Source organism: Saprolegnia diclina (assembly GCF_000281045.1).
Source record: "Saprolegnia diclina VS20 unplaced genomic scaffold supercont1.10, whole genome shotgun sequence".
NCBI lineage: Eukaryota > Oomycota > Saprolegniomycetes > Saprolegniales > Saprolegniaceae > Saprolegnia > Saprolegnia diclina.
In genome coordinates this window covers 343,689-367,231 of record NW_008246077.1, presented here as the reverse complement: position 1 = coordinate 367,231, position 23,543 = coordinate 343,689, and the positions used below count along the sequence as shown (strand labels likewise).

The window sequence follows — 23,543 nt, the reverse complement described above, 5'->3', positions numbered from 1 at the left end:
CGCCGAATCTGCTGCACCCTACCGAGCGTGTGTCTGAGTTTGTAGGCCATAAACGTGCGCGCCGACCAGGTGTCTGTGACAGAAGCCCCACCCGCCGCACGCCGCCCGGCAGATGTTGCGGCAGGTCCAACTCTATCAGTCTTTCCATTCTGAAGCAACCCCTTCTTCCAGATTGACTTGACGTGGCGGCACCGGAGACACGGTGCTGACAAGCACATGCATATTTCCTGAGCGAGGTCGCTTTGCGACCGGTGCACTCACTTCGTAGCATCGTCGAGGTGACACCTACCACGACACTGCAATGCCGTGTGGGTGAAGTCTCCGTTGCGTATAGGGCCTGCGAGCCACCGTGCAGCTCATCCCGGTCCTTACACTCCGACTACACACAACTCTCCGAATCGTATTCATGCAGTACCTACTTGACACTCGACGACAGAGAATTGACGTATAGTATCGGTGACAAAAGAACGGCAAGGATGTAGCGAGGACGCGCTGGGGCAAGAATGTCCGACACCATGGTCCAACCATGGGATGATGTGTACTTGCGATAAACTACATGTAGAAGGAAGGCCGTGGGATCGCGAAAGCTGATGGCACCGACGAAGATGAAGATCATTGTGAGAAAGGGGTGACAGCATGTCGCAAGTGAGCTTTATCCATCATATAGCGAGCGCGCGTTCACGTGGCCAAAGATTCGCTTGTCAGTTGCTTGAGCAAACTCAGAAAGGTATCCCACGGTGCGGCCGGTTCATGTCAACATGCGGGTCGTGGGACGGTGTCGTCTCGCCCACCCATGGAATGTACAACAACCGGTGGCCGGTCACATCTCTTTTCAGTTTTCAATTTGCCAACCACACCATGCAGCCCACTACGTCGTCATCGTCCGTGTACGCCCCACGCCATAACGGCAGCGAAGTCCGCCGGCCCGAGCGGCCAAGCCTTCCGTCGATGGAAGCCGCCGACGAGTACGAGTCGGCCATTCTGACCGCTGAGGACAAGGACATTGCCGACGCCATGAGCGTTGCCCTCGACGACCGCGTGATTGCCCAAGTCATCGACATGCTGTTCTAAGCCGCCTAGGGTCCTTATTTAACGCTACCGCAGACTATTATCACTAAGTTAAAACACCCCTTTGACGCCATTCATGTTGAGCTCGAGTGGACATGCGTGGTGTTGCATCTGCCGCAAACTGGAGGCCACAGCGTATCTACAAGGCGCGGGAGCCAGGTGCGAGTCACTGCTGCGGTTACGTCCACTCGCTTCGTCTCGACTCTTGGACGTGGGTGCTTACGTAGTCACCGTCTACAAACCATGTTGGGCTGTTTGTTTGGCTGTCGTCCCGGGCGGAAGCCTTGTTGTCTGCTCCGTGGTACGTCGACGGCGTCTCAGTCGATAGACGCCGCTCGAGTCATGCACTGCAACGTGCTTCCCAGGTGTGTTCTCAGGCGATACTATCAACACCGAGAAGGTTTTCAACCCAGACGCTATCCCAGGCGCAGGATGATTCAACATTGATGCCACGAGGCAACTGCATCTTCAGGGCGGACCCATCGACGCGACCAAGTCAACATCTCACGCGTCAACATTTCAGTCGGCTGTGGCACTGTGGGATTTGTTCTTCGTGTCCCCTGTCAAGCTACACCAACGAAGCTCGCCAACTATGCACAGCGCTACCGACTATGCGCGATAGTGGTGTGTTTGCTGTCGATGCCGCGTCGTTTCGTTGGAACGAAGGATGCCCACATGCCGAAGAAGCAAGCAGGAATCGGGACCATGCCTGCAGAATCGACCGCGTTAGGATCGGATTTCTCCAAGAGCAAACTACCGACTGCACCGCGTGCCCTTAAATAGCTGAGCGAGGCGTCGGTATTGAAGTCGACGCCATAGAAAGGCGACTAATTTTATCCCAGCAGATCGTTCAGCGTGCGATGCCGGGGGCAGCCAGCGATCTTCTTCGCCCGCCGCCTCGCCTTGTTTCGTACGAGCCGCCAAAACGCCGCGTGTTGCGCCACACAAAGACGTCCGTCTCGCCGTTCCAAGTCGAGTCGATCGCCGAGCATCGTCGCCTCAATCTCGGCTCGCACACGTCGTCCCAGCCGTCGTTGAACCCCGGACTTCAGTACCTCAAATCCATCCTGTATAAAGACCCGTCAATTGCTGGCAGCGACGTCCTCCGCGACCACTTTCATGCGCTCGAGAAGCGCGACGAGGCAGAGGCGCTGGAGCACGCGCGGCAGCGAGAGGCCACCGCGCGTCAAATGATGATGGCCGCGGATGCCGAGAGCGCGGCGTACAATGTGTTTGAAACCAAGCGGCTTGCGGACGTGCTCGCTGCCTACTTGACGGCGCAGAACGAGTCGTATTTGCAGCAGGTGCAGGTCCGGCGCGAGTACCTCTACCGTGACTTCCAGGCGTGGCACGACCGGTCCCGCGTCTGCGACTGGACATGTGAGCACTGCGGCGCGCACAACGTACGACTCTTGCATCGCTGTGAACACTGCAACGAAGGACACCGCGAAGTGCAAGGTAGCGTTCCCACCATGTAGGTCTCGAGTGCAAGTCTGGGATCTAGAGACCTCGCTTGGGCTATGGGAGCTCGACCGCGCGGGGGCGACTTCTGCGTTTGGTGCCGGGCAGTACCGCATCGACCGCGTCCAAAGCAACAGTCTCGGTCGCGATCCATTTCAATTCGTGGTCTCTGAAGTGCCGCCCCGCAAGTGGTGGCAAGTGCCCGTGCTTCGGCGGTCGCCAAAAGATCGGACCGGGCTTCGTATTGTGCTAGGGCAAGCGGAAGTGATCGGGACGGTCGACGCCGCCGGCCTTGTGATTGAATGGAGCGACGGCATGCGCTGGCGCCGAGTCCGTACGCGACTGCCAGCGCTTTCTTTACTCAATGCTTGAACACTAGATGCCAACAATTCCACAGCGCAGCGACGTGGCATCGGTGGCCGTCCGCAAGTGTCGACGGAACGTCGCCGTCAACCGACCGCGGCGCGAGAGACACCGCGTGCGATCGCCAAACAGCTCGAGCGCATCGATGGACACACGTCACTGGACGCGGTGCTGACAGCAATGCGACAAAACAACAGCGCCGAAGTGCAAACGACGGGGTCGTTGGCCATTTGCAAAGCGATGCTCTCGGGTGCGTCTGGACAATGTATTGTATCCTAGAGCACACCTCTGACCTCGTGCACCAGGACAAGACTACGCGGCGGTCGAGACTGAGATCTTCTATCGTGTTTCAAGTGCGCTCTCGATCCATCGGTCCGTGGTCACAGCCGTCTACGCCGCAACGAGTGTCCTCGTCACGTATCTCGCGATGTCGGCCGAGGCGATGGTTCCGTGCGATCTCTTGCGCTGCATCCCGCTACTCATCTGCGTTGCGTGCGACCACACGGCCAAGTCCGTCGTGCGGCGAGCGATCGAGTTGCTCGATATCGTCGTCGAGCGAGGTATGCATCCATGGCTTTGATGTCATCGTGACGAACGGCCTTCGATTAGGACATGGTGGCTTTGTGCATGCCTGCACGCGCCACGTCGCGAGCTACCGCGGGCATGCTTGTCCTCTCTCCATCGAGCTACGCATCTACCTCGATTCGATGCAGATGCACACGCTGCCTGATGCGTCGCTCGTGGCCGCGCTCGGCTGCGTGGCACTTGGTCTGTTGTGAAATCGATACATTTCGTCCAATGGCATCGCGCCAATTGGCAGACGCGCGCTGGATTGGCCAAAACAATTTTGGCTGTTTCAGCGTCAGAGCAAGAAAGGCCGGACTATGAAGCTGTTCCAGGTGACGATCCCGAACGAGCAGCACCACAAGGTCGTCTCGGCGCTCCAGGACGAGCTCAAGCTCGAGAACGTCACGAGCATCGAGGCGCGGTCGTCGTCGATTGTCACGTTCCGCGTCGAGGACGGCGAGATGCAGCCGATCTTGACGGCGCTCCAGAAGATGGGCGTCGGCGTCCAGTTTGGCTTTTGCGATGTCATGTCGTTGACGCCAGGCACTTCCATTTCCAAGCGCAAGCCCAAGACGCACAAGTCACGTCCGCGCCGCGCGCTGCTCCAACGCTCAACGGACGTCGGGACAGCGATCCCGGTCGCCGAAATGTACGCCCACATCGAAGCCAGCACGACGTTGTCTCGGGACTCGATTGGCATGCTCTTCATCTCTTCGTACGTACCAGCATCTTGGTGCGAGCTGACGACACGATGTAGGTCGATCGCTGGCATTGGCTTGGCCGGCGACTCGTCGGTACTTGCTGCTGCTGCTGGAGACGCTGTCGGTTCGAACCTCCTCTCTTGTAGACATGCGTCGTGGCGTCGATGCTGCTGTCGCCGCTCATGGTACAGACCATCCTGCTGTATACAGTAGCGCATATCAATGGAGTAGGGGCCGATTCTCGGGTGCTCGTTTGGTTTTGCGATCCGCGACCGCAACATGTTTCTGAATGGTCTCCTCAACGAGCTCTTTGCGCTCGTGATCACGCTCCTCCTCGGCGTTCTCATTGGCATATTCCTCGCACCGTACGCCGTCGACCTCAAGTGGCCAACGTACGAGATGCGGTCGCGCGGCCAGTTTGTGTCGCTTGTCTTTGGCGCGGTGGTCGCGGCACTCTCGGGGGCGGGGGTTGCGCTCGCCGAGTCGAACGCCAACGTCTCGTCGGTCGTCGGAACAGCGATCGCCGCCGCGCTCTTGCCACCGACGGTCAACTGCGGCATCTGCCTCTCGTACGCGATCTTGGGTCCACTCGTCGTCAACGACTTCCAAGAAGCGAGCCGACTGGTGTTTTTTGAGATTGCAGTCGGGAGCTGGCTCCTTTTGTGGATCAACATCATCTTCATCTACCTCTCGGCCGTCTGCGTCTTCAAGATCAAGCAAGTCGACAAGTTCCAGCTCATTCGCAAGATCGACGAAGGCGCATGGACCAACTTGCCCAAGCTCGGACGCACGCCGCGCATGCGGGGCGCCTCGTACGTGACCGAGGACGACGACGACGACGAGGTTTTGAGCGTGGGCGACGACCACATTCGCCGCGTGTCGATTCCGATCGACCACAGTGCGTCCGACTCGCCGCTCTCCCCGACCAGTGCGACCAAACGCCGCGCTAGAGAGTTTGATGCCGCCAACGACGACGGCGCCGCACGAGCCGACGTTGTCTAGACCTAAGCTCGATCGACAAAGGGGACCAAGCCGACTATAAACACTATAAATGATACTCTGATGTACGTAGTCGCGGTTACCCTCCGGTCCTTATGCGCGAGATTCGCGCTAACGCAGTTGTCCACCCCGCGCCCTTTACTTGGCTAGTAACACATAGACAATATTGGCTGCAATACAACAAAGACAGTGCAGGAGCGCTTGACACATCTCATGGATGAGACCGTTTACAACGACGACAGGGAGGACGAGCATTTTGCATCACGGCGGCGGTCGCATGACGATCTGTGACTGGTGGATGCGGCGCTGAATCATGTTTTTGTGAAACTGCGCAAACCCACCGGCGTTCTTGACCTAACCCGTTATGATGTCAGCGGACAGTATTGTCATCGTCTACCGGTTTCGGAATGATTATGGTCGGGGGCGCCTTTTGCTCCCTTGCTGACTGGACCACAACGCGTGGAGTCACACGCACCTCGACGCGACGCAGCGGTAGTGGGGCAACGCGCGGACTGCGGTGGGGGCCGCCATCGGCCTTGGCAACTACAGCAGGTGCATCGCTCACTGTCACGCGCGGGGTGCCCGTCGTGCTGCTCCGGCGCACTTTCTTGCGCCTACATCGCCACTTCAATTCCGCTCTATGCGCGCGGTGGGTAGGGTACAGTTTAATCGATTTTTTGGCCAGCGACGACGAGAGCGTGAGCGACGCAGTGCGGCCCGAGTTTGGCCCCGCGGATGCGCTCTTGAGTGCCGATGACGACCGTCGCAGCACGACATTGCGCCGAAAGGCTTGCCACGCGGTGTTGCTTTCGAGTTCCTCGGGCTCGTAGTTGTCTTCGGACGGGTTCGAGTCGGAGCCGCTCGAGTTTTCCGACTCGGCCGCACCGTCGGACGGGCTGGGTACGCAGGATGCAATCTCGTCAAGAAGACTCAGCGCGGTCTCCGAGTAGGCGAAATCGTTGGCGCCAAAGGCCGTCGTGCTCGTGAGCAGTGTTGGGTCGCGTACATTTGGCTCGATCGGCGTCTCATCGAGGTCGAGGAGCTCGAGAACGCCTTCGTGCTTGGCAGCCGACGCACCGAGAAGCGTGGTCGCATCGATGGGTTCGATCCCCAAAAGAGCGCCGTACGTTGTCAGCGCGTGGCAGAATTGTTCGCCCGAGCACGTAAAGTCGCGCTGCGTAAAGTGTCGCGGCGTGTGGTTGGGCGTCGTCGTGGCAAACGCCGCGATGCTGCGCCGCGCCTTGTTGTCGCCGGTCCTACAGCGCCGTTTTCCAAATTAGACTATACAAAAGGGAGCGATGTGCGCGGCACCCGCAAAAAGACGCTTCGAGCGTAATGCTATTGAGGATCTGAATGTCACTCCAGACCGCGACGCGGCCCGTCGAGCGCTTGGAGCGAGTGACGTTAAACGTACAATCGGTAAAGCTAAAGTAGCCCCCTACGCCAGCCCAATCAGCAATTGTTGCTTGTTGACGTCGACGCACCGGCTTGAGCGCTTGATGTTTTGCACAGCACGTACGGGAAGAGCCGCACCTTGGCGTCTTCGAGGCGCGACCATGATAGATACGGCTTACACCCATACCTATTCCTGTCGGTTACAGACAATATTGTCATCTTGATTGCGATGTACGTAAACATGTTTTTCTTGCGGCTGTGGCCGTGAAAGTCGCAAAAGAGAAGCACTTTGCGCGACTGGCGCATGAGTGCAATCATCTTTTTGGCCGCGTAGATGGTCGGGTGGTAGAGCTCGGACGGCTGCGACCAGCGCCGATTGAGGTCGATGCCGGCGAGCGAGCAGCGGTAGTTGCCGTGGACGACGCCGTCGGGATTGAGCATCGGGATGATTTTGAAAATGTAGCATTTCCGGAGCGCGATCGCTTCGTCCGAGAAGCCCGTGAGGAACTCCATGATGCCATGTAGCAAGAAGCTGCCGTTGGTTTCGCCCGGGTGCACGCGCGCAGTGAGCACGACGCCCGTGCGCTTCCGCAGCACTACAATATCCGTGTTGGATTATTGCATTCGATCGTGCTGGTGGGCTACCTTGGGGCTCGGACGTAAATTCGGTGATAGTGAGCATATCGCATGCGTTGCCGCAGAGCGTCGAGCAGAGCGTCCGTCGACGGAGGTTGCGACTGCGCAACGGGCATTTCTCGAGCGACGTCAAGTACGTTTGCAAATACGTGTACGTGTAGGGAAAGCAGTGGGCAAAGTACACAACGTCCTCCGACGGCTCGAACGTGTAGATAAAGCTGAGCGTATAATGCGAAAAGTTGCGGCGGAGCCCCCGACGTACGCGCGTGTAAACGTCGGCGTTCTGGTAGTAGAAGGCTTCTTCGCCACCGTGGGTCCAGCCTGCAATCCCAGCATTGACCTTGGCCTACCTCCTGGTCCATTCTACGCACGATGATAAACGCCAACGCACCTCAGAGTAGACGGCCGGTAGCATGCCGCAGTTGTACAAGCTGTCGCGCTTCATCATGTTGCGCAGATTGAAGCGCACGCGGAGTCGGCCATTGCCTGGCGGCCGCGTGACCTTGAAGTAGTACCACTGAATGTGTCCTACAAAAGGACGTTTCTCTCCCATTCGATGCTGCAATGCAAAATGTACCGAGGGTGTAGGTGTCGTTGGTGCAGTAGAGGTCGTATTCTTGATCGACCCGACTCGGACCGGCCGTGTCGCCGTGCTTGCTGGTGCACTGTGATACGAACGAGTAGTTGCGGTCGTGAACGCGGTACGCACTCGCGAGGTTGGCGCTCTCAAAGTTCGAGTCGAACGTCAGCGAGGTAGGGTCGACGACCGGCGCCTCGTCCGTTGCTACGTGTGTTGGATCCAGCGACCGCCGGCGGAACACGAGCGACGACGTCGCCTTCTTGTTGGCTTTTTTCCAAAACCGGCGTTCAAACTCGGCGAGAAGATGTGCGAGCTGTCGCGACTCGTCTTCGCTCCCGATCGGCGACCCTTCGGCTGACGCTGCAAAGATGTCCTTGTGCACGACATGGGGTAGCACCGTGTTGAACTCGGCCTTGGCTACATGTGCGTCGTTGTCGTTGATGCTCTCGTGGTGCGCTTGGATCAGCGGCAGCGGCGCGAGGCTGCTGAGCGCGAGGAGCGACTTGAGCTTGGCCCGCGGTAGCGATAAGCGTGGTGATGGCTTTGGCGACGACGGAACCTCCATCGTCGAGGTTGAGAATACGTCGCTGAGCCCCAATGCGTTTCGACTTGGGGTTTTATTTGGACTGGCAATTTTGGCGCCAGCATCATCATCACCAGTCGACTAGAGCCAACACAAGCATGACCCCAATAGAGTTCTTCATTGAAGCGCTTCATGTCTCCAGGTACGGACATTTTTGTGATCGCTCATGGACAAAGATCACGGCATCCAAGGACACTATGCTGCAAGAGTGGCTTGAACCGCTGCTCGGGTGGTGGACCCGCCATACGACAAGCCACATACGAAGACTACAGCCGCTGCATGCATCCAATGTAGAGGGATTGGGAGCGGCCCTTTTGCATCGACGCTTCAGTTTTAGCCCTTTCATTTCACGAAAAACCTGCGATTAACTCTTGGTGATAGCCTTTAGTTGTGGAGCGATGGCAGCTGAGGCTACAAGAGCAAGAGACCACAACAGAAATGCGTCAGTTGTCTTTGACGGGCACGAGAAAAGATGGCGGAAGTTTGTGTATTGCAGGTGTGTACAGAATGTGGATGCTGCGACGACAGAACTAGGCCGTCGCGAAGAGCACGATGGCCATTTGGCCAATGTAAAAGTAGAGAAACTTGGACTGTTCGTGCGTCACGTAACACGCCATGTTGCGCCCGACGCAGCAGTGCCAGAGCATGCCGTGGTACTTGAGCTCAAAGTGCTTCTTGATCTTGGCCGCAATGTGCTGCTCGTTGACCTCTGACTCGATCGCGGCCTGCGCAACCCAAATCACCTCGTCCAACAGGTCCTGGTCCATCGTCGAGTTCTTCACGACGGGCTTCACGGACGCGCCCGACATGTCGCTCGTGGCTTTTGGATCTTTAGGGACTGCTAAGATCCAAACCATCGACGCTCATTGGTCCAGTTATATTTGAATTCGCACAAACAAGTACAGTGCTTTAGTGTCCGAGGAGACCTTTCCCAGGGGTACATAATAGGGGGTGTATCACGGTGGGCCTATTTTTATACTTGGCTGAAACAGTGTTGCGGGGGGAAACTGTGAGGAGGGCCTGAGGAAGCATTTTTATATTAAAAATGACTTTTCGAAAAATATAATGACTTTCGACATTTTATGAAGAGCGGCGATCGTCGCGGCCACGGCCAGTTCCATAGCGCTAGCACACGCAGTAAGCATCGCTGCCTTGCACGGATGGTGCCATTCGACGCGCAATGATCGTCTCTATGGGCCATCATGTTTCAATCTCTTGTACGATGCGTGGTTCAAGAGGAAAACTGGGCAGAGTACTGCTTCTAAAGTGAGCATTTCTGGTATCGATCTATCGCGTACATAAAGCCGTCGTCAGCCTGAATTTTGGATATGTGCTACATCACATCGATGGCAGTGTACACTAGAAAGCTCATCACTGTACATGACCGTACATATCCTCAACTCGCACCTCGAAGGTGGTCCATTTTCGCTACTGATTTATCATACACTATTCTATTTTATCATAAATCAGTGAAATAGTGTTAGGTTTGACCAGCGAAATTTCCTCCTCCACTCCGAGCCAAATCGGGCAGTTTCCCCCCGCGACACTGTTCGCGGATTTTGAATAAAAATATCTTGAAGTTTGTAGGGTGATACACCCCCTATTATGTACCCCTGACCTTTCCCACCTGATTCTTGGATCATAATTCAAAAGGGACACACATGCGGTTGCTCAAGACTTGGGGAAGAAACGTTTGTGTACAAACGGAAGGTAGCGTCTATTGCCGTTAGTATGCTACAAAAGCTCTAGAGCTTGAATGCCCGAAGCGCGACGGCACGGCGACGTGCGAGCACGAGCGCGACCGAGACCCCGAGGCCGACGTTGACCCACGGCACTTGGACGTTCTCCCAGCCACCATTCTGCACGAGCGCCACGAACGGCAGCAAGCTCGTCTTCTCGTACGTCTCTTTGTCGAGCGCACCCGAGCGGAGGCGGAGGCGATCCTGGTGCATGCCGCCAACGACGGCCATCGCAATCGGAAAGCCGGCCAAGAGGCGCAGCGACAGGTACGGCGACGCGAGACTTGTGCCGAGCGACGCGAAGCCGAACGCAAAGAGCATCGGATAGCGCGAGACTTCAAGGAGGTTGATCTTGCCAGCCTTAAAGTCCACGGGGCACTGCACCGTGAACGTCATGTTGTCCTTCTTCTCGAGCGCCGACGACGTTGCGTCTTCCAGCGCTTGCACCGAGAGCGGAATCTGGAGCTTGGGCAACGCCAGCGACAACATACCCGCGAGGCCGAGCGCCTGAATCGCAAAGACGGGCAGCGGCCACTTCTTGGCGAGCGACTTGACCAGCGGCCCTTGCTGGCGGCCATGGGCGAGGTACCCGTACGCGATCGACGCGCACGCGCCCGTCGACAAGGTCGAGTACGCAAGGCGGTACTTGTCCTTGCCAAAGTTCGCGATAATCTCTTCCTTGAACTCGGACAAGGCAATGTTCTCGGCGATGAAGGCCGACCAGCCAAGCACGATCCAGCGGCAGCCCTTGTGTGCGAGCGCCATTGTCGTCGTCGTCCAAATGCTGCCTTTCTATTGCACCCAATGTGGCCGCCAATCGCAAGACGGCAATCTCGTATCCGGACGCGGTTGGAGCCGACTATCAGCTAGCCGACTAGAGTTCCAATCGTCATGTGTAACCGATTATTTTACTCGGCTAGCCGGCGAGCAACCGGACCAATACCGGATAACCTGTGGCAGATTATCCGGCTTGGATTTCGGGCGTCCATTTTCCGCCAGTGCCCGGATATCGACGCAAGATGAACTTTCCTGGTCTTGGCGCCCCCGCGCAGCAGCAGCAAGGCCCGTCGCCCGTCGCGATGGCCAAGGTCGAGATGGCCATGTACACGGACCTCTTCAACCGCATGGCCGAGATGTGCTTCAAGAAGTGCAACTACCGCTTCCATGACGCCGACCTCAACGTGGGCGAAATGAGCTGCGTCGACCGCTGCGTCGGCAAGTACATGCAGGCGCACCACCAGGTCGGCGAGACCATGCAGCGCGTTCAGAACAGCATGATGGCCGGCAACCCGCCCCAGTAGACACCGTAATACACACCTCGCCACCTGTATATCGAGGCTCCATCACAGCGACAAAGACGTAATATGCGTGGTCTATTAGAGCCGCAGGAGCAGCTCCTTCTCTTCGACAGCGCGCGAGCCGCTAATGTCCATCGTGTACACCTTGGACTGCCGGGAGCGGTTGATGCTCGCTTGCTTGGACGGCGGGAGGTCCTCGACCTGCGCCTCGACAAACCCGCGCTCCATGAACCAGTGCGACGTGCGCGTCGTGAGCACAAAGAGGGTCTTGACGCCCATGGCCTGCGACTTGCGGAGAATGTAGCCGAGCAGCGCATTGCCCTACGAATGGTCAGCATCGTCCTCGTCCCGATGCGTCGCCTACCTTGCCGAGCTTGCGGTAGGCCGGGTCGACTGCAACGCAGTTCATTTCTGCAAAGTTGTTTTCATATGGCTGCAGCGCGGCGCAGGCGATGATGGCGCCGTCGCGCTCGACGATCGTAAACATGTGCACGTTGCTCTCGATCTGCTCTTGCGTGCGCGAGACAAGGATGTCTTGGTCGAGCAGCGGCTGGATGAGCCGCATGATACCTGCATGATCATGGAGATGAACGCAGGTGCAGGAAGGAAGGCGTACTGCGAATGTCACTGGTCTTGGCCATGCGCACGCCTTCGTAGAGGTCCCGCGAGAGCATGAGGCCGTCGCCGTCCCGAGAAAAGAGCTCTTGCAGAAGCGCGCCGTTGCGGTGGCGGCTCACGAGGTGCGCGCGCTTGACGCCGCCCATGCACGCCTTCATCGCGTAGCGCAAGTAGAGGCGAAAATTGGGGCTCACACTATCCAAAATCGTATTGGATACTTGGATAGGTTTGGGATCGATGCACCTCTTGTCGCTTGCGGTGAGCTCGAGGTACTGCTGGGCTTGACGCAACAATAGCGATTGCACGACCTTTTGCGTGCGAACGTCGACAAGCTCTTCTCCGTCGTGCATGAAGATGAGCTTGTCGCATTGGAGCTGCATCGCACACTTGGCGGCGATCTGCTCGGACGAGCAGTTGAAGACCTCGCCGCTTGCACTGTAGGCAATGTTGGAGAGGAGTACAATGTCGCCGCTGTCGAGCGCCTTGACCATCTTGGGCTCGTTCACGCGGCGCACCTCGCCCGTGTACTAGGCCGGTTTGTGAGTTTCGCGCTGGAAAAGGCAGGCGTGTACCTTGTAGTCGACGCCGCCGCGAACGCCGAGCGGCTGGGACAAGACGTAGTTGCCGCTCGCAATGTTGATGGCTTGTTTGTCGCCCGGCGCGTTGACAATGCCTCGGCCAAGCGCCGACTCGATCTGGAACCGGACCGACCTGCATCATGTCAGGTAGTCTGTCGGTCACACATTGATGACGCACCCCGCGGCTTCCATGGCGACAGTCAAGACGTCCGGGTCTGTGACGCGCCAGCCCTTGTGCACGATATTGTCGATCCCACGCGCTGCGAGACGGTCGTCAATCTGGTGTCGGGCGCCGGCGACGAGCACGATTTGAATACCAAACGAATTGAGAAGCGCAATGTCTTGCATCGTCGCGGCAAAGTTGGGCGAGGCCAGAAGCGCGCCGCAGAGGTGGATGACGACTTTCGTGCCCCGGTGGACGTTGATGTACGGCGACATGCTGCGGAACATCTCCGTGAACGAGTGCAGCATCGGCGGCACGTCCAGTGTCGGCGAGCGCGCCTGGAGGCACTCGGGCGGGACCTCGGGCAGCACGCCGAGGTGCTTCGAGTAGAGGCGCCGGCCGGCAAGAGGACGGGGCAGAAGGCGGCGCAACATGCTGCTGGTACTCGATTGATCGCGACTGTGGTAATCCTCGAGGCTCGAGGCAGGTTCCGAGGATTTGGGATATTTCGCTTAGAAAAGTAGAGTTGATGATCGCCACGCGACGGCATGTGGCTACTTGGAGGGTACATGAACTTATGTATGCGAATTCTTGTGAACCGGGAACCAATCGCCGCGCAGGGATCCACTGTGAAACGCTCGTGTTCACGGGAATATTCAATTGGCCGAAACGAAGCGACCGAGGAAACCACCACATTGGTGTGTTTCACGTCATTTCAATTTAGATTCGTGGCAAAGAGCATGTTTAGGTTGGTTTGGGAATATTAGTGTCTGGTTTACTTCCTTGCCGACTACACGGCCGCTGAGTACCGCGGGCAGAATGTCGTTGGGCGTGCCCTTGAGCAATGGTATGGCTTCGCAGAGCTCTCGAGAAAAGGTCGTCCGCGCTCGTCCTTGGTCAAGGATGCTTGCCGAGCTCGTTGGCGCCGAAATGCAATGCGTCACACGATCATTCTTTCGAAGTTCCTTGAGTCTTCTTGCCCCGACAGTCTAAATAGTCGAGGAGATAATCGTCTTGCCTGCCGTTACAGATGACGTGGCACGCTCCGCTCGAGACCTGCAACTTCAACATGGCGGATCGGAAAGGAAGAACGTCACGAAACGACACATCAACGCAAAGGACACAGAAGTCGTCATGCGTAGTCAAACTGCCATTCGGGAAAGAGACGCGCGTTTGAGTACGCTACAACGTTGTACGGGCGTGTGCGTTGCTGCAGCACGTGCGCGCCATACTTTGCAAACTGGTCGACGCCCTTGGGCGTATAGCGCTTGGCGAGACCATGTGCGAGAAACATCGACGGCGTGTCCTGGTTGGTTGGCGCCATGCACGCGTAGCCTGGACTAAACGCATAGAGGCGGGCGACATCGGCCCGCGTGTCGCCGACGAGTACTTTGTCGTCGACGAGCTGTTGCAGCGTCGCGTTCATTGCGTCGTCGAGCGCCATCGCGCCCTTCGTCAAGCGTGGCCAATTCATAATCCGCACCATGCACTTTGCGGCCACACACAATGACATTGACATGGCGGCGTGCCATCGACATGTGGAGGCCCGCTACGAGGCTGTGCGCAGCATGTAGTTGAGCGCTGAGCGTGCCACGTCATTAGTAACGGTCTGTCGTTGGAGCGTGGAGTGCAACTTGAAGCACGTCGAGCTTTGGGCTCAAAAATCCGCTCGACGCCATCGAGCAGACAACCGAGACAAGCCGGTTTCGGGGATCGTTGTGGCACACAGAACTGAGTGCGTAGGTCGCCATCATTCAAACTAGTTTTTTCGCGCGATTACGGATGCAAATCGAATGGAATCTACAAAGACGGCGGAATATCGACATGGAACGAGTCGCGGAGGATCTGGAGGCAGTGGGCGGCGTCACCAACGTGTGCGAGGAGGTCGCTGCAGTACGTCTCAATGCTCTGGAACGAAATGTGGCCCGTCGCATCCACGTCAAAGCACGCAGCAAACTCTTTAAACTTGTCGTCGGCCTTCGCCAAGCCCAAGACCACGTCCGGGTGGCTTGGTGCGTCGTACGCTCGCGCAAGCAGGAGCGGCGTCACATCGCCCTTCCCGTCGACTTGAAGCTGCGCAAAGATGCGCTTGGCCATGCGCAAGACGCTGCCGTCCACCGGGGGACTCAACTGGTTCCAGACAGCTGCCGTCGGGGCTTTTGGTGTCGCGACATCGCCCGCGTCCCACTTGTTGTGCTTGCCATTGCGCGACCGAAGGTCCGAAATGAGCGCGTGCACAATGGGTAGCGCCACAGGAAGCGATGCGGCCGCGAGGGCGCTTTGGAGCTGGTCCGGCGTCATCGACTTACCCGCGCTCTGCACAGCGCGGCGCGTTTGCACAATCACGAGTTTGCCTTGACGACGCAGCCCATGGCGCAGTGCGCCCCAAAGCCCATCGATCGTGTCAGGTGACAGCTCACGAGAGGCATTTGGCGTCGTGTTTGCTGGCGTCGACGTCATGGTTTGAAGCGAGATGCGCTTGGGTGGGCTCGTTCTCGCCGATTTCGTTGGTGGCAGCGCGTCCACATGGTTGAGGCACGCCGTGACGTTGACTGAATTGAGCGTCTTGATCGTACCCGGCAAGTTCATATTGGACTGCAATTGCTGGTCGAGGCGCGCCCGCAAGTTGCCGCTCGTGAGCCCGAGGTCGTTTTGCAGCTCGACGACTTCCGTGTCGTTGACAAGCACGCGGCGGTTGGTCGAGTTGGCGCACCACCCGACACCCCCGGAAATATGCCACGCGTTGCGCATCATGAGCTCAAAGTAGTCGTCGTCGTCGATGACGGCGCTAATGTTGGCGTAGTAGTGCTCCCACATGAGCGGCGTAATCACTGCGTTGTGCATGCCGTCGACGTCAAACGTATCGAGAAATTCGCGAAACACCATGTCTGGTGTCTTGCGACCGGCAATGACGTCCGGATGCTTGCTCGCGTCGTACGCCTCGACAATGTCGGCCGGCTCAAGGAGGCCATTCCCATCCTTGTCCATGAGCGAGAACGCAGTGCGCACGAACCGAAGACGGCGCTCGTTCATCGGGTCGCGGAGCCCCGTGATGAATTCGGCCACTTCGACCGACCCGCTGTGGTCCACATCAAAGTAGTGGAAAAGAATGCGGGCGTCGACTTCTGAAATCTCAAAGTTGGCCAACGCTCGCTTGAACGCTAGCATGCTCAGATGACCGTCACCGTCCGTGTCCATGCGGCGAAAAGCGCGGTGCAACGAGATGTAGCCGTTCGACGGCCGGAGTTTGAGGTGCTCTTTGAGCCGGCTCAATATGGGCTGGACACCGACAGGCGCCATGCTGGCATTGACGCTTGGCTTGGTCGACGAGGCTTTGGACGGCATGTCGCTTGCATGGCCCATGGAGAGGCAATTGGCGGCGCCGCTGCTCGTGTTGTTTTGGCTGCGGAGACGCGTGGTGCGCTCGACGGGGCGCACCGAGTGGTCGAGAACGTCGTAGAACGAGAGCTTGGCTTTCGCTCCGAGCTTCTTCTCGAGCTGGGCGTGAATGGCGGCAGTGTCGTGGAGTCCAAGGTCGTTTTCAACCTCGACGACTTGATTGTCGTTGATTAGCACGCGGCGGTTGGTCGAGTTGGCGCACCACCCAACCCCGCCCGAAATGTGCCACGCGTTGCGCATCATCAACTCAAAGTAGTCGTCGTCGTCGATCGACGCGCTGATGTTGGCATAGTACTCGGTCCACTCGTCGAGCGTGACGCGGCCGTCGTGGACACGTGACGACGCCTCGAACGTTTCCAAAAACTCAGTGTACACGTCGCGCTCGGTCTTGCGACCGGCAATGACCTCGGGGTTCTTCTTGGCGTCGTAGCGCTGGACGACGTCTTCGACCGTAATCACGTGGTTCTTGTCGACGTCCATAAGGTCAAACGCCATGCGGACAAACACCATGCGCCGCTCGTTCATCGGGTCGCGCACGCCGCGGCAAAACTCGGTCAAGCTAATGCTGCCGCTGCCGTCCGCGTCAAAGTAGTCAAAGAGCGTCACCACGTCATTGGCGCTCAAGTGCACACTCAAGTGGTCCAGCGCCGCGCGGAACTCTTGCATGTCGAGCGTGCCCGACCCGTTCGTGTCCATGATTCGAAACGACCGGCTCAAGCCCGTAAAGCCGCGCGCACCCCGTGATTTGAGCGTCGTCTTGAGCCGCTTCACAATGCGCCGGAGCTCACGCGGGTGCTGGAGGTCGACGGGCGTCGTGCTTTTCAGCGCCGATGGCGCCTCGACGTTGAGGCACGACGTGGCACCCGCGCTGGCATTGCCGTACCGCCGAAGCGGTAGTGGTGGGGGCGGCGCCTGACTGGATTCGACGTCGGGCCGCCAGCCACGCGATCCGTTTTGCTCGAACGAGCTCGCAGCCCAGCCCACACCGCCGCTGAGCTGCCATGCGTTGCGCATCATGAGCTCAAAGTAGTCGTCGCTCTCGATGCACGCGCTGATGTTGTGGTAGTAGTGCTCCCACTCGTCGCGCGAGACCTTGCCGTCCTTGACGTCGACGTCAAATGTGTCGAGGAACTCGCGAAAGATGTCGTCTTGGGTGCGCTTGCCTGCGATCACATCCGGGTGCTTGCTCGCGTCGTACGTGCCGACAATGTCGGACGGGTCCACGACCCCGTCGCCGTTCTTATCGAGCTAAACAATCATTTCTTAGCCTCCACTATCGCAAATGGAAAATACGTACTTTTTGAAACGCCGCGTGCACGAGCCCGAGGCGACGTGCGTTCATGGGCTCACGAACGCCATTGAGAAACTCCTTGAACTCGATCGACTGACTGTCATCGGCGTCAAAGGCATCAAAGAGCAGCCGCAAGTCGGCGTCGCTGCAGTCGACGTCGCTGTCACGCATGGCGCGTTTGAACTCGGCCAAATCGATGGACCCGTTGCCGTCTTCGTCCATGAGCCGAAATTTGCGCGAGAGTCCGACAATGCCCGAGGCGCCCCGAGCTTTGAGCGACGCACGGAGACGCCCGAGAATCATCTTGGTGCCGATGCTAATGTCCTTGGGCTTGGGCAAGAGGCCGTTGCGGTCCGACGTCGCGTGGGCCATGCACGCAGCGGTCTGCACGCTATTGAGCGTGGCGTTGCGCGACGTCATGCGCGAGACCTTGCCCGCTGAGACGTCAATGCTCGACGTTGATTGGTACGCGCCCATGTTGTTGATATTGTTGTTGTTGCCATAGTTGTTGTTGTTGTTCGTGGCTTCCAGTGACGCGTCACCATTGTAGTTGAAGGTCTTGGATTTGGAGCTAAAGTCCATCGCGGTCGACAAGAGGTTGCGTGACGAGAGGTCCGAGAGGAGTGTGTTTGCTGTCGTCGAGGCAGGTTGCGCACGGGCCATCTCGCTTAAGCTGCTGTTGTTGCTCGGCGGCAAGACGTGCCAGACGCGTGTGAGGAGCAGCTCGAAAAAGTCGTTCTTCTCGATGGTTGCGCTCACGCATTGAAAGAACTCGGTCCATTGCGCTAGACTCACAAGCGTGCAAAGCGGGCAGAGGATTGTGAATGCTTTGGTGAAGTCACTTTGCACTTGGCTGGCGCTGGCGGTTTTTGAAAAGAGAAGCGACGGGTGCATTCCGGCATCGTGCGATCGAAGGACGTCTTCGACTGCGACATAGCCTCTATCGCGGCTGTCGAGGCGCTGAAAGGCGCTGGTGACGAGGTCGAGGCGCGGCCCGTCGAGTTTTCCCTGATTTATGTTTGATGAGCTTTCATGCGGTGTGGAGGCAGTACCAGAAGTAGATCGCGCAGTGCCGCACAGGCCACGGCCGTGTTGTCGTCGTCACCGACATAGAGAACGAGGGATCGCACCTCCTAATGCGTTCATGATGAGATATGCATCTCGGGGTCTGTCGTACAATGTCTGAGATCGCAATATTGTGGGCCGCGCAGAGTTTCTTGAGCTGCGGTTTCGAGAGCGTTTGAGTGCTCCCGCCAAACTGCTTCATTGTACTCAGAAAGGACGTGAAGCCGTAGACGCCGCCGTTGGCCTCGAGGCGCTTGCGCAACGAGAGCACGATGCTCGACGCATTCACGCTGGACGCCGACGCGTTCTGCACCGAGTGCCACTGCGAGAGCGACGTCGGACCCGCGTTCTGGAAGCGCTGCGACGCCGTGACGCTGGGCATTCTACGAGCTGCTTGTGACGTTGCAATCGGTTTTCGACCTGGTCAAGCAGGGTGCGCCCGTGTGGCGTATTTTTAGCGATGCGTATTTTTATGATTGTGAAACGTACCCCTGAGACTGCCACGTCATGAGCTTGATAGGCAACAAACGAAACGAACAAAGCTGCTCTCCCACATCCAAGATGGACATACATGTACCTAGGGCAATTGAGAAAGATGCAATCGACGATAATGTGGTTATTCTACGCTGAGAACTTTATGGCTGGTGCGTCCAATCGTCACAGAAAGGTCGAAATAAGCCTCCAACTCTGCTCATGACAAGAAGTCACGCAGTTGTACTGCGCTTTCGAGGCTGGGCGAACACTGGGACATCAGATAAATTTCCAATTTTGAATGTGTTGCGTGTGCACAGGGCCAAGCGGACGTTGCCTTGCTCGTGATGCTCGCAACTGTTTGAGTGAGACAGCCAATCAACGCGCGGTCAACTCGAAATATTGATACCATATCTCAAAGGCAAGTGCAACCGCCGCGACGCTTGAGCGAAATGGCCGACGTGCTGGACGAGTACGCGGTTGCGCTGCAGGTCATCTTCCTGGATGCAATTGGCGTCGGCACAGTGCGCGTGAACCCGCGGACGCAGCCGCGTCACTACGCCCAACGTGCCGGGCACCGGCTGAGCGTCCAGGGCTTTCTCCAGCTCCTGCAACGCTACCGCATCTGCCCTGTATCACGACATTTATCTACGCGTGGTCTAATGACTGGATATAGGACTTGGTCTCGCGGCCACAAGTGTTGCGCCTCTACACACCCCGCGGCCGCAGCAATCAGAAGAACGAGATGGACTACGTTGGATTTCTATCAGCGCTAGGGAAGGCGGCGCAGCTAATTTTCTCCGGGCCGGTACGAAGTCTCTGCTACAGCCCGAACACCAGGTGATCTCTTATCTTAGGAGTGGGACGGCCAGTATCCTGACGACAACGACAAGGTCCGATTGCTTTTGCTCTGGATGGACGAGAACAGCGCCGTGTTTAAAGTATTTTTTGCATTTTGTTTGATTTGGCGCATTGTGTATTTTGACGTAGAACAATGGACAATGTCTCTGCGACGCCAAGAAGCAGCGCGACGCAGTCCCGACAAACGAGGCTGTTTCGTTCACCGAAGATATGGACCTACTGGCCCACGTCGAACAGCTCGCACCGGAGCTCGAGGTACAAGCTATCCACTTGGTTACACGATCCAGAGAAATGGCTAGCGCCTCTTCCAACTCTATTGCACACGAGGTCACTCTAGCATGAGCAACCTCTCGTTTGTGCATTGCTTGCGCGATCTCGGACTCTGCGAGGTTAGGGTTTCTATCTGGTCAGCTGCATTTGCAAACCAAACGTTAGGCGGGCAATCCACGCCACCTCTCCACTGTCGACGTGGACATCATCTTTCGTCAAATGAGGGTAGCAACACGAGTTCACAGACGCGTTCCTTTAAACATGAGGCTGGTAGTGCGCGCAGAGCAGCGACACGGGCACGTCGTCCCACTCGGTCAGGTACTCCACACGCCCCAGTATGCTGTGTAGTGACCACGCGGCGAGTGTAGTTTCGCCGCCTTTCATGCGGGTCTTGGTCTTGTGGCGGCTCGACTCTACGAACACGTGAACCCGCCGCGGTGTCGGTTTCTCTCTCTGGCGGTATATGTTATGTTGGTGTTCGCAGCAACATCTAAAGTGCATGTAGCTCGAGTACGTTCTCCCAGCGCTGGTTCAAGCCGATGTTGAGTCGTCCTGCGACTCGAACGCATGGCGCCAGCGGTGGCAAAAGCTCTGCACGTTGCGCGAAGCCTTACTGTCGGCCCACGAGCGAAAAGGCCCGAAGGTCCCACTACCGCCCCCGTCAGACGAGGTGCACGTAATCTCGGAGCTAAGAGCGCTCCAGGAGCTACTGACGTCCAAGATGAGCGAGCTGCCATTGAGCACAGCACCACCGTCGCTCGCCCGTCCAACAGCACATATGAAGACTCTCGAGGAGGCTCTAGATCGTCTTGCGTACAGCGTTCACGTCCGAGTTGACGTCTCGGAAGAAACACGACCACCAAGCACAATCTAGTATCGTCAATCCTGAAAATGAAATCGGTATTTCTTACTATGGACACGACAAGACGTCTGGCACTGGGCGGCGTCGAGTTGGTTTTGAGTTTTAAATCAACTTGAAGAGGAATGCCGTCTTGCGAAGTGACGCTACATTGCAGGATGCTTCGCTCGTGAGTTCATTCGACGTAGCTGCGAACAAACGGGTCCTACAAACCCTCTAAAGGGCGTCTTTTGACAGCACCTTTTGGTCTAGTTGTATTTAGCCGCCGTTTCACAACCCTTGCTAGACAAAGTATGGTGCTGCAGCGCCTCATGACGTCGATGTTGCTCCGAGTTCGCACCCGCCGCTCCAGCACCTACTCGGCCGACAAGTCGGAGAAAGCGCAGTCGATCGAGCGCAGCGCAACAGTGCCGCCACGCACGGTCTTGCTCCGCCTCGTGCTCAACTCGTCCGAGTTTCTACTCGTAGTACTCTTTGTCTCGTCGATCGGCGTTCTCTACTTGACGGGCCTCTGGAAGCGACAGTTAACCACTTCGCTGCCAGCCTTTGCGCGCGACTGGTCGCTTCTCGAAGCCAACTGCGTTCTCACTACTGCCGGCTTTGACGCAATGACGTGTACTCAAACACGAGCCATCACCGGTGCCATGCACAGCATTGCACAGACACTCGTGCAACAACTGCCATCGACGCCCATGCACGTCACGACCTGCGTCATGGGCGCGAACGCCGGGTTTGGTGCGATTTTGCTGCTTTTTTCTTTGCAATCGGCGCCGCCCGTTGTGTGCGTTCCGTCGTCCGTGGCATCGCCCGTCCTCGGGCTTGCCCTCCTCGAGACAGCGATGAACAATTCAACGCCCGTCTTCTTACTCTCGAGCTACATGGACAGCGCAGACAGCGCCATCGAAACCCGCATCGACTCGTCGGGCGCCATGACAAGGGTGGCCGGTAGTGTCACCAAAACGCTTTTCACCCCCGATGGTCAGACAGCGTCGCGCTCGAACTTCAACCACTCGACGTGGCCGTTTGTGTCGCACCCCCTCGGGCCACGATATGAATTTACCTATCGCTGTGTAGCTGAAGTCCTCGTCGATACTACATCAGCATCGCTGAAGCCAGTGTTTACCGGCGTGGCCTCTTCTAAAACGCTGCAAGTGGGTTGGACGTGCTCGCATACCGTGGCGCGCAGCTTCGAGATTTCGATTCTCCAAGCCATTCTTGTACCGACCATTTTGCACTTGGTCAACGGCGACTTTTTTCTCACGCTTGTTGGCTGGAACGGCGTGTTGCACCGCCATCCCGCGCTCACGTTTGACTTTGTCTCGGGCTTGGAGCGCCGAAGACTCGCGCTGGTGCTGCTGGTGCTTGTGCGTCTTCCGTCGCTTGCGTATGTCGAGGTCACGCGACTCTACTTGGACACGACGGGTCGCTTCAACGTGCACTGCATTGCCGTTCTCATGATGAGTGGCCTCCCTGTCTTTGCCATCTACTGCTGCATCCTCGTTCTCCAGCGGATGCCCACTCCGCCGTGCTGTCGCGGCCGCGCGATTCGAATTTTGTCGCCCCTTTTGATGCTTGGGACGCTGTTCTCGAGTGTCATTGTCAGCTGTGGATACCAGGACGTGGCGGCGACACTCCAGAATCCGTTGTGGCGCCGCCCGGTTGCGTCGGATGTAGCTGTGTACATGCCCAACATTGGCAATCGATCCGAGGCGTTAGCGCTTGGCGCGTTTGCATCGTTGGAGGTGCAGACAGCCGCATCGCTCTTGCAGTCGACGGTGCTCGCGTGCCTCTTCGGGTCGCTGGGGATCAGTATTTTGGTGCCGATGCTACGGAAACGCCGTCTTCTTTTGGATATGCGCTACTTTGCACGAAACGAATACTTGGCAACCCAGTTCATGCCATCGTATGTGACGGGGCTGCCCTTGTACGAAGACGACTGCATCAAATATGGCGCCAAGATCTTCGCCAAACCAAGCACGATTGCGCTCCTCGGGCACGCGATGGTCAAGGAAGCACCCGTGACCTATAAAATTGCTGTAGTTGCCAAGGACACGCCTGGCAGTGCGCGCGACGCGAGCGTCCAAGCGGTCAACAGTGCAATTAGCATCATTTCGGTCTACGATCTTGTGCCATCGATGTTGCCCCACGCTCTTATACCGCTGCGCGTCGTGGCGTGGATCGACAACTACCAATACAAGCCGGCGCCACCAAATACGACGCTGAGCAAAACGACATCATATCGACCAACCAAAGGCTCGTGCGTGAGCTAAGGTCCACGTCATGCTTAGTCCGGTGCTTGAGACAGGTTATTTTGACTATACACTTGTGTCGTGGAGTATATATCAACATATATCGTTTGCCAATCAAACAAGCCAATTGGTGCCAGCGATGAGGTGTGGTAAGCTGATCTGGCACAGAGGTATCGCACGCGAGGATTTCGACCAAGAATCAAGGAAACATGGGCACGCGCCATGCCACTGCAGCCATCGGTCTTGGCCAGCATCAATGCCACGAGCAACTTGATTGTCCGTGACCAGACACGACTCTATGCAATCGCCGCCGCATGCAGACGTGGAGA

The 23,543-nt window shown here is 57.4% G+C and overlaps 12 protein-coding genes across 12 annotated transcripts; 6 read left to right on the top strand and 6 right to left on the bottom strand.

Annotated features, from left to right (window-relative positions):
- The first annotated feature begins 709 nt into the window (after positions 1–709).
- SDRG_04122 (hypothetical protein) lies at positions 710–1,151 on the top strand. Its single transcript, XM_008609781.1, has one exon. The coding sequence runs from the start codon at positions 751–753 to the stop codon at positions 1,069–1,071; it is 321 nt and encodes a 106-aa protein (XP_008608003.1). The 5' UTR covers positions 710–750; the 3' UTR covers positions 1,072–1,151.
- A 777-nt stretch (positions 1,152–1,928) lies between these two features.
- SDRG_04121 (hypothetical protein) lies at positions 1,929–3,671 on the top strand (the record flags this gene model as incomplete). The annotated part of the gene is made up of 5 exons (XM_008609780.1): positions 1,929–2,526; positions 2,573–2,863; positions 2,909–3,142; positions 3,198–3,452; positions 3,502–3,671. 5 exons carry the CDS (start codon positions 1,929–1,931, stop codon positions 3,669–3,671), a joined length of 1,548 nt encoding a protein of 515 aa, XP_008608002.1.
- A 105-nt stretch (positions 3,672–3,776) lies between these two features.
- Positions 3,777–5,162, top strand: SDRG_04120 (hypothetical protein; the record flags this gene model as incomplete). The annotated part of the gene is made up of 4 exons (XM_008609779.1): positions 3,777–4,174; positions 4,217–4,253; positions 4,307–4,345; positions 4,392–5,162. 4 exons carry the CDS (start codon positions 3,777–3,779, stop codon positions 5,160–5,162), a joined length of 1,245 nt encoding a protein of 414 aa, XP_008608001.1.
- A 258-nt stretch (positions 5,163–5,420) lies between these two features.
- On the bottom strand, positions 5,421–8,376 carry SDRG_04119 (hypothetical protein; the record flags this gene model as incomplete). The annotated part of the gene is made up of 8 exons (XM_008609778.1): positions 7,768–8,376; positions 7,582–7,718; positions 7,200–7,536; positions 6,644–7,150; positions 6,471–6,597; positions 5,822–6,415; positions 5,635–5,773; positions 5,421–5,513 (listed from the first exon to the last, which is right to left on the bottom strand). The coding sequence occupies exons 1-8, from the start codon at positions 8,333–8,335 to the stop codon at positions 5,421–5,423; spliced, it is 2,502 nt and encodes an 833-aa protein (XP_008608000.1). The 5' UTR covers positions 8,336–8,376.
- A 448-nt stretch (positions 8,377–8,824) lies between these two features.
- Positions 8,825–9,195, bottom strand: SDRG_04118 (hypothetical protein). The gene has a single exon (XM_008609777.1). It carries the CDS (start codon positions 9,160–9,162, stop codon positions 8,884–8,886), a length of 279 nt encoding a protein of 92 aa, XP_008607999.1. The 5' UTR covers positions 9,163–9,195; the 3' UTR covers positions 8,825–8,883.
- Positions 9,196–10,032: 837 nt separating this feature from the next.
- SDRG_04117 (hypothetical protein) lies at positions 10,033–10,907 on the bottom strand. The gene has a single exon (XM_008609776.1). It carries the CDS (start codon positions 10,855–10,857, stop codon positions 10,099–10,101), a length of 759 nt encoding a protein of 252 aa, XP_008607998.1. The 5' UTR covers positions 10,858–10,907; the 3' UTR covers positions 10,033–10,098.
- A 204-nt stretch (positions 10,908–11,111) lies between these two features.
- SDRG_04116 (hypothetical protein) lies at positions 11,112–11,393 on the top strand (the record flags this gene model as incomplete). Its single annotated transcript, XM_008609775.1, has 1 exon — positions 11,112–11,393. One exon carries the CDS (start codon positions 11,112–11,114, stop codon positions 11,391–11,393), a length of 282 nt encoding a protein of 93 aa, XP_008607997.1.
- Positions 11,394–11,428: 35 nt separating this feature from the next.
- SDRG_04115 (amino-acid N-acetyltransferase) lies at positions 11,429–13,204 on the bottom strand. Its single transcript, XM_008609774.1, has 6 exons — positions 12,765–13,204; positions 12,581–12,719; positions 12,252–12,535; positions 12,007–12,203; positions 11,755–11,960; positions 11,429–11,711 (listed from the first exon to the last, which is right to left on the bottom strand). Exons 1-6 carry the CDS (start codon positions 13,181–13,183, stop codon positions 11,469–11,471), a joined length of 1,488 nt encoding a protein of 495 aa, XP_008607996.1. The 5' UTR covers positions 13,184–13,204; the 3' UTR covers positions 11,429–11,468.
- A 677-nt stretch (positions 13,205–13,881) lies between these two features.
- Positions 13,882–14,193, bottom strand: SDRG_04114 (hypothetical protein; the record flags this gene model as incomplete). Its single annotated transcript, XM_008609773.1, has 1 exon — positions 13,882–14,193. One exon carries the CDS (start codon positions 14,191–14,193, stop codon positions 13,882–13,884), a length of 312 nt encoding a protein of 103 aa, XP_008607995.1.
- Positions 14,194–14,481: 288 nt separating this feature from the next.
- SDRG_04113 (hypothetical protein) lies at positions 14,482–18,917 on the bottom strand. Its single transcript, XM_008609772.1, has 4 exons — positions 18,617–18,917; positions 18,492–18,572; positions 17,446–18,447; positions 14,482–17,396 (listed from the first exon to the last, which is right to left on the bottom strand). Exons 1-4 carry the CDS (start codon positions 18,884–18,886, stop codon positions 14,550–14,552), a joined length of 4,200 nt encoding a protein of 1,399 aa, XP_008607994.1. The 5' UTR covers positions 18,887–18,917; the 3' UTR covers positions 14,482–14,549.
- Positions 18,918–19,389: 472 nt separating this feature from the next.
- On the top strand, positions 19,390–21,019 carry SDRG_04112 (hypothetical protein). The gene is made up of 9 exons (XM_008609771.1): positions 19,390–19,607; positions 19,652–19,783; positions 19,833–19,916; positions 19,966–20,091; positions 20,136–20,225; positions 20,272–20,331; positions 20,381–20,424; positions 20,475–20,565; positions 20,612–21,019. Exons 1-9 carry the CDS (start codon positions 19,428–19,430, stop codon positions 20,978–20,980), a joined length of 1,176 nt encoding a protein of 391 aa, XP_008607993.1. The 5' UTR covers positions 19,390–19,427; the 3' UTR covers positions 20,981–21,019.
- Positions 21,020–21,243: 224 nt separating this feature from the next.
- Positions 21,244–23,420, top strand: SDRG_04111 (hypothetical protein). Its single transcript, XM_008609770.1, has one exon. It carries the CDS (start codon positions 21,259–21,261, stop codon positions 23,233–23,235), a length of 1,977 nt encoding a protein of 658 aa, XP_008607992.1. The 5' UTR covers positions 21,244–21,258; the 3' UTR covers positions 23,236–23,420.
- Positions 23,421–23,543: the final 123 nt, after the last annotated feature.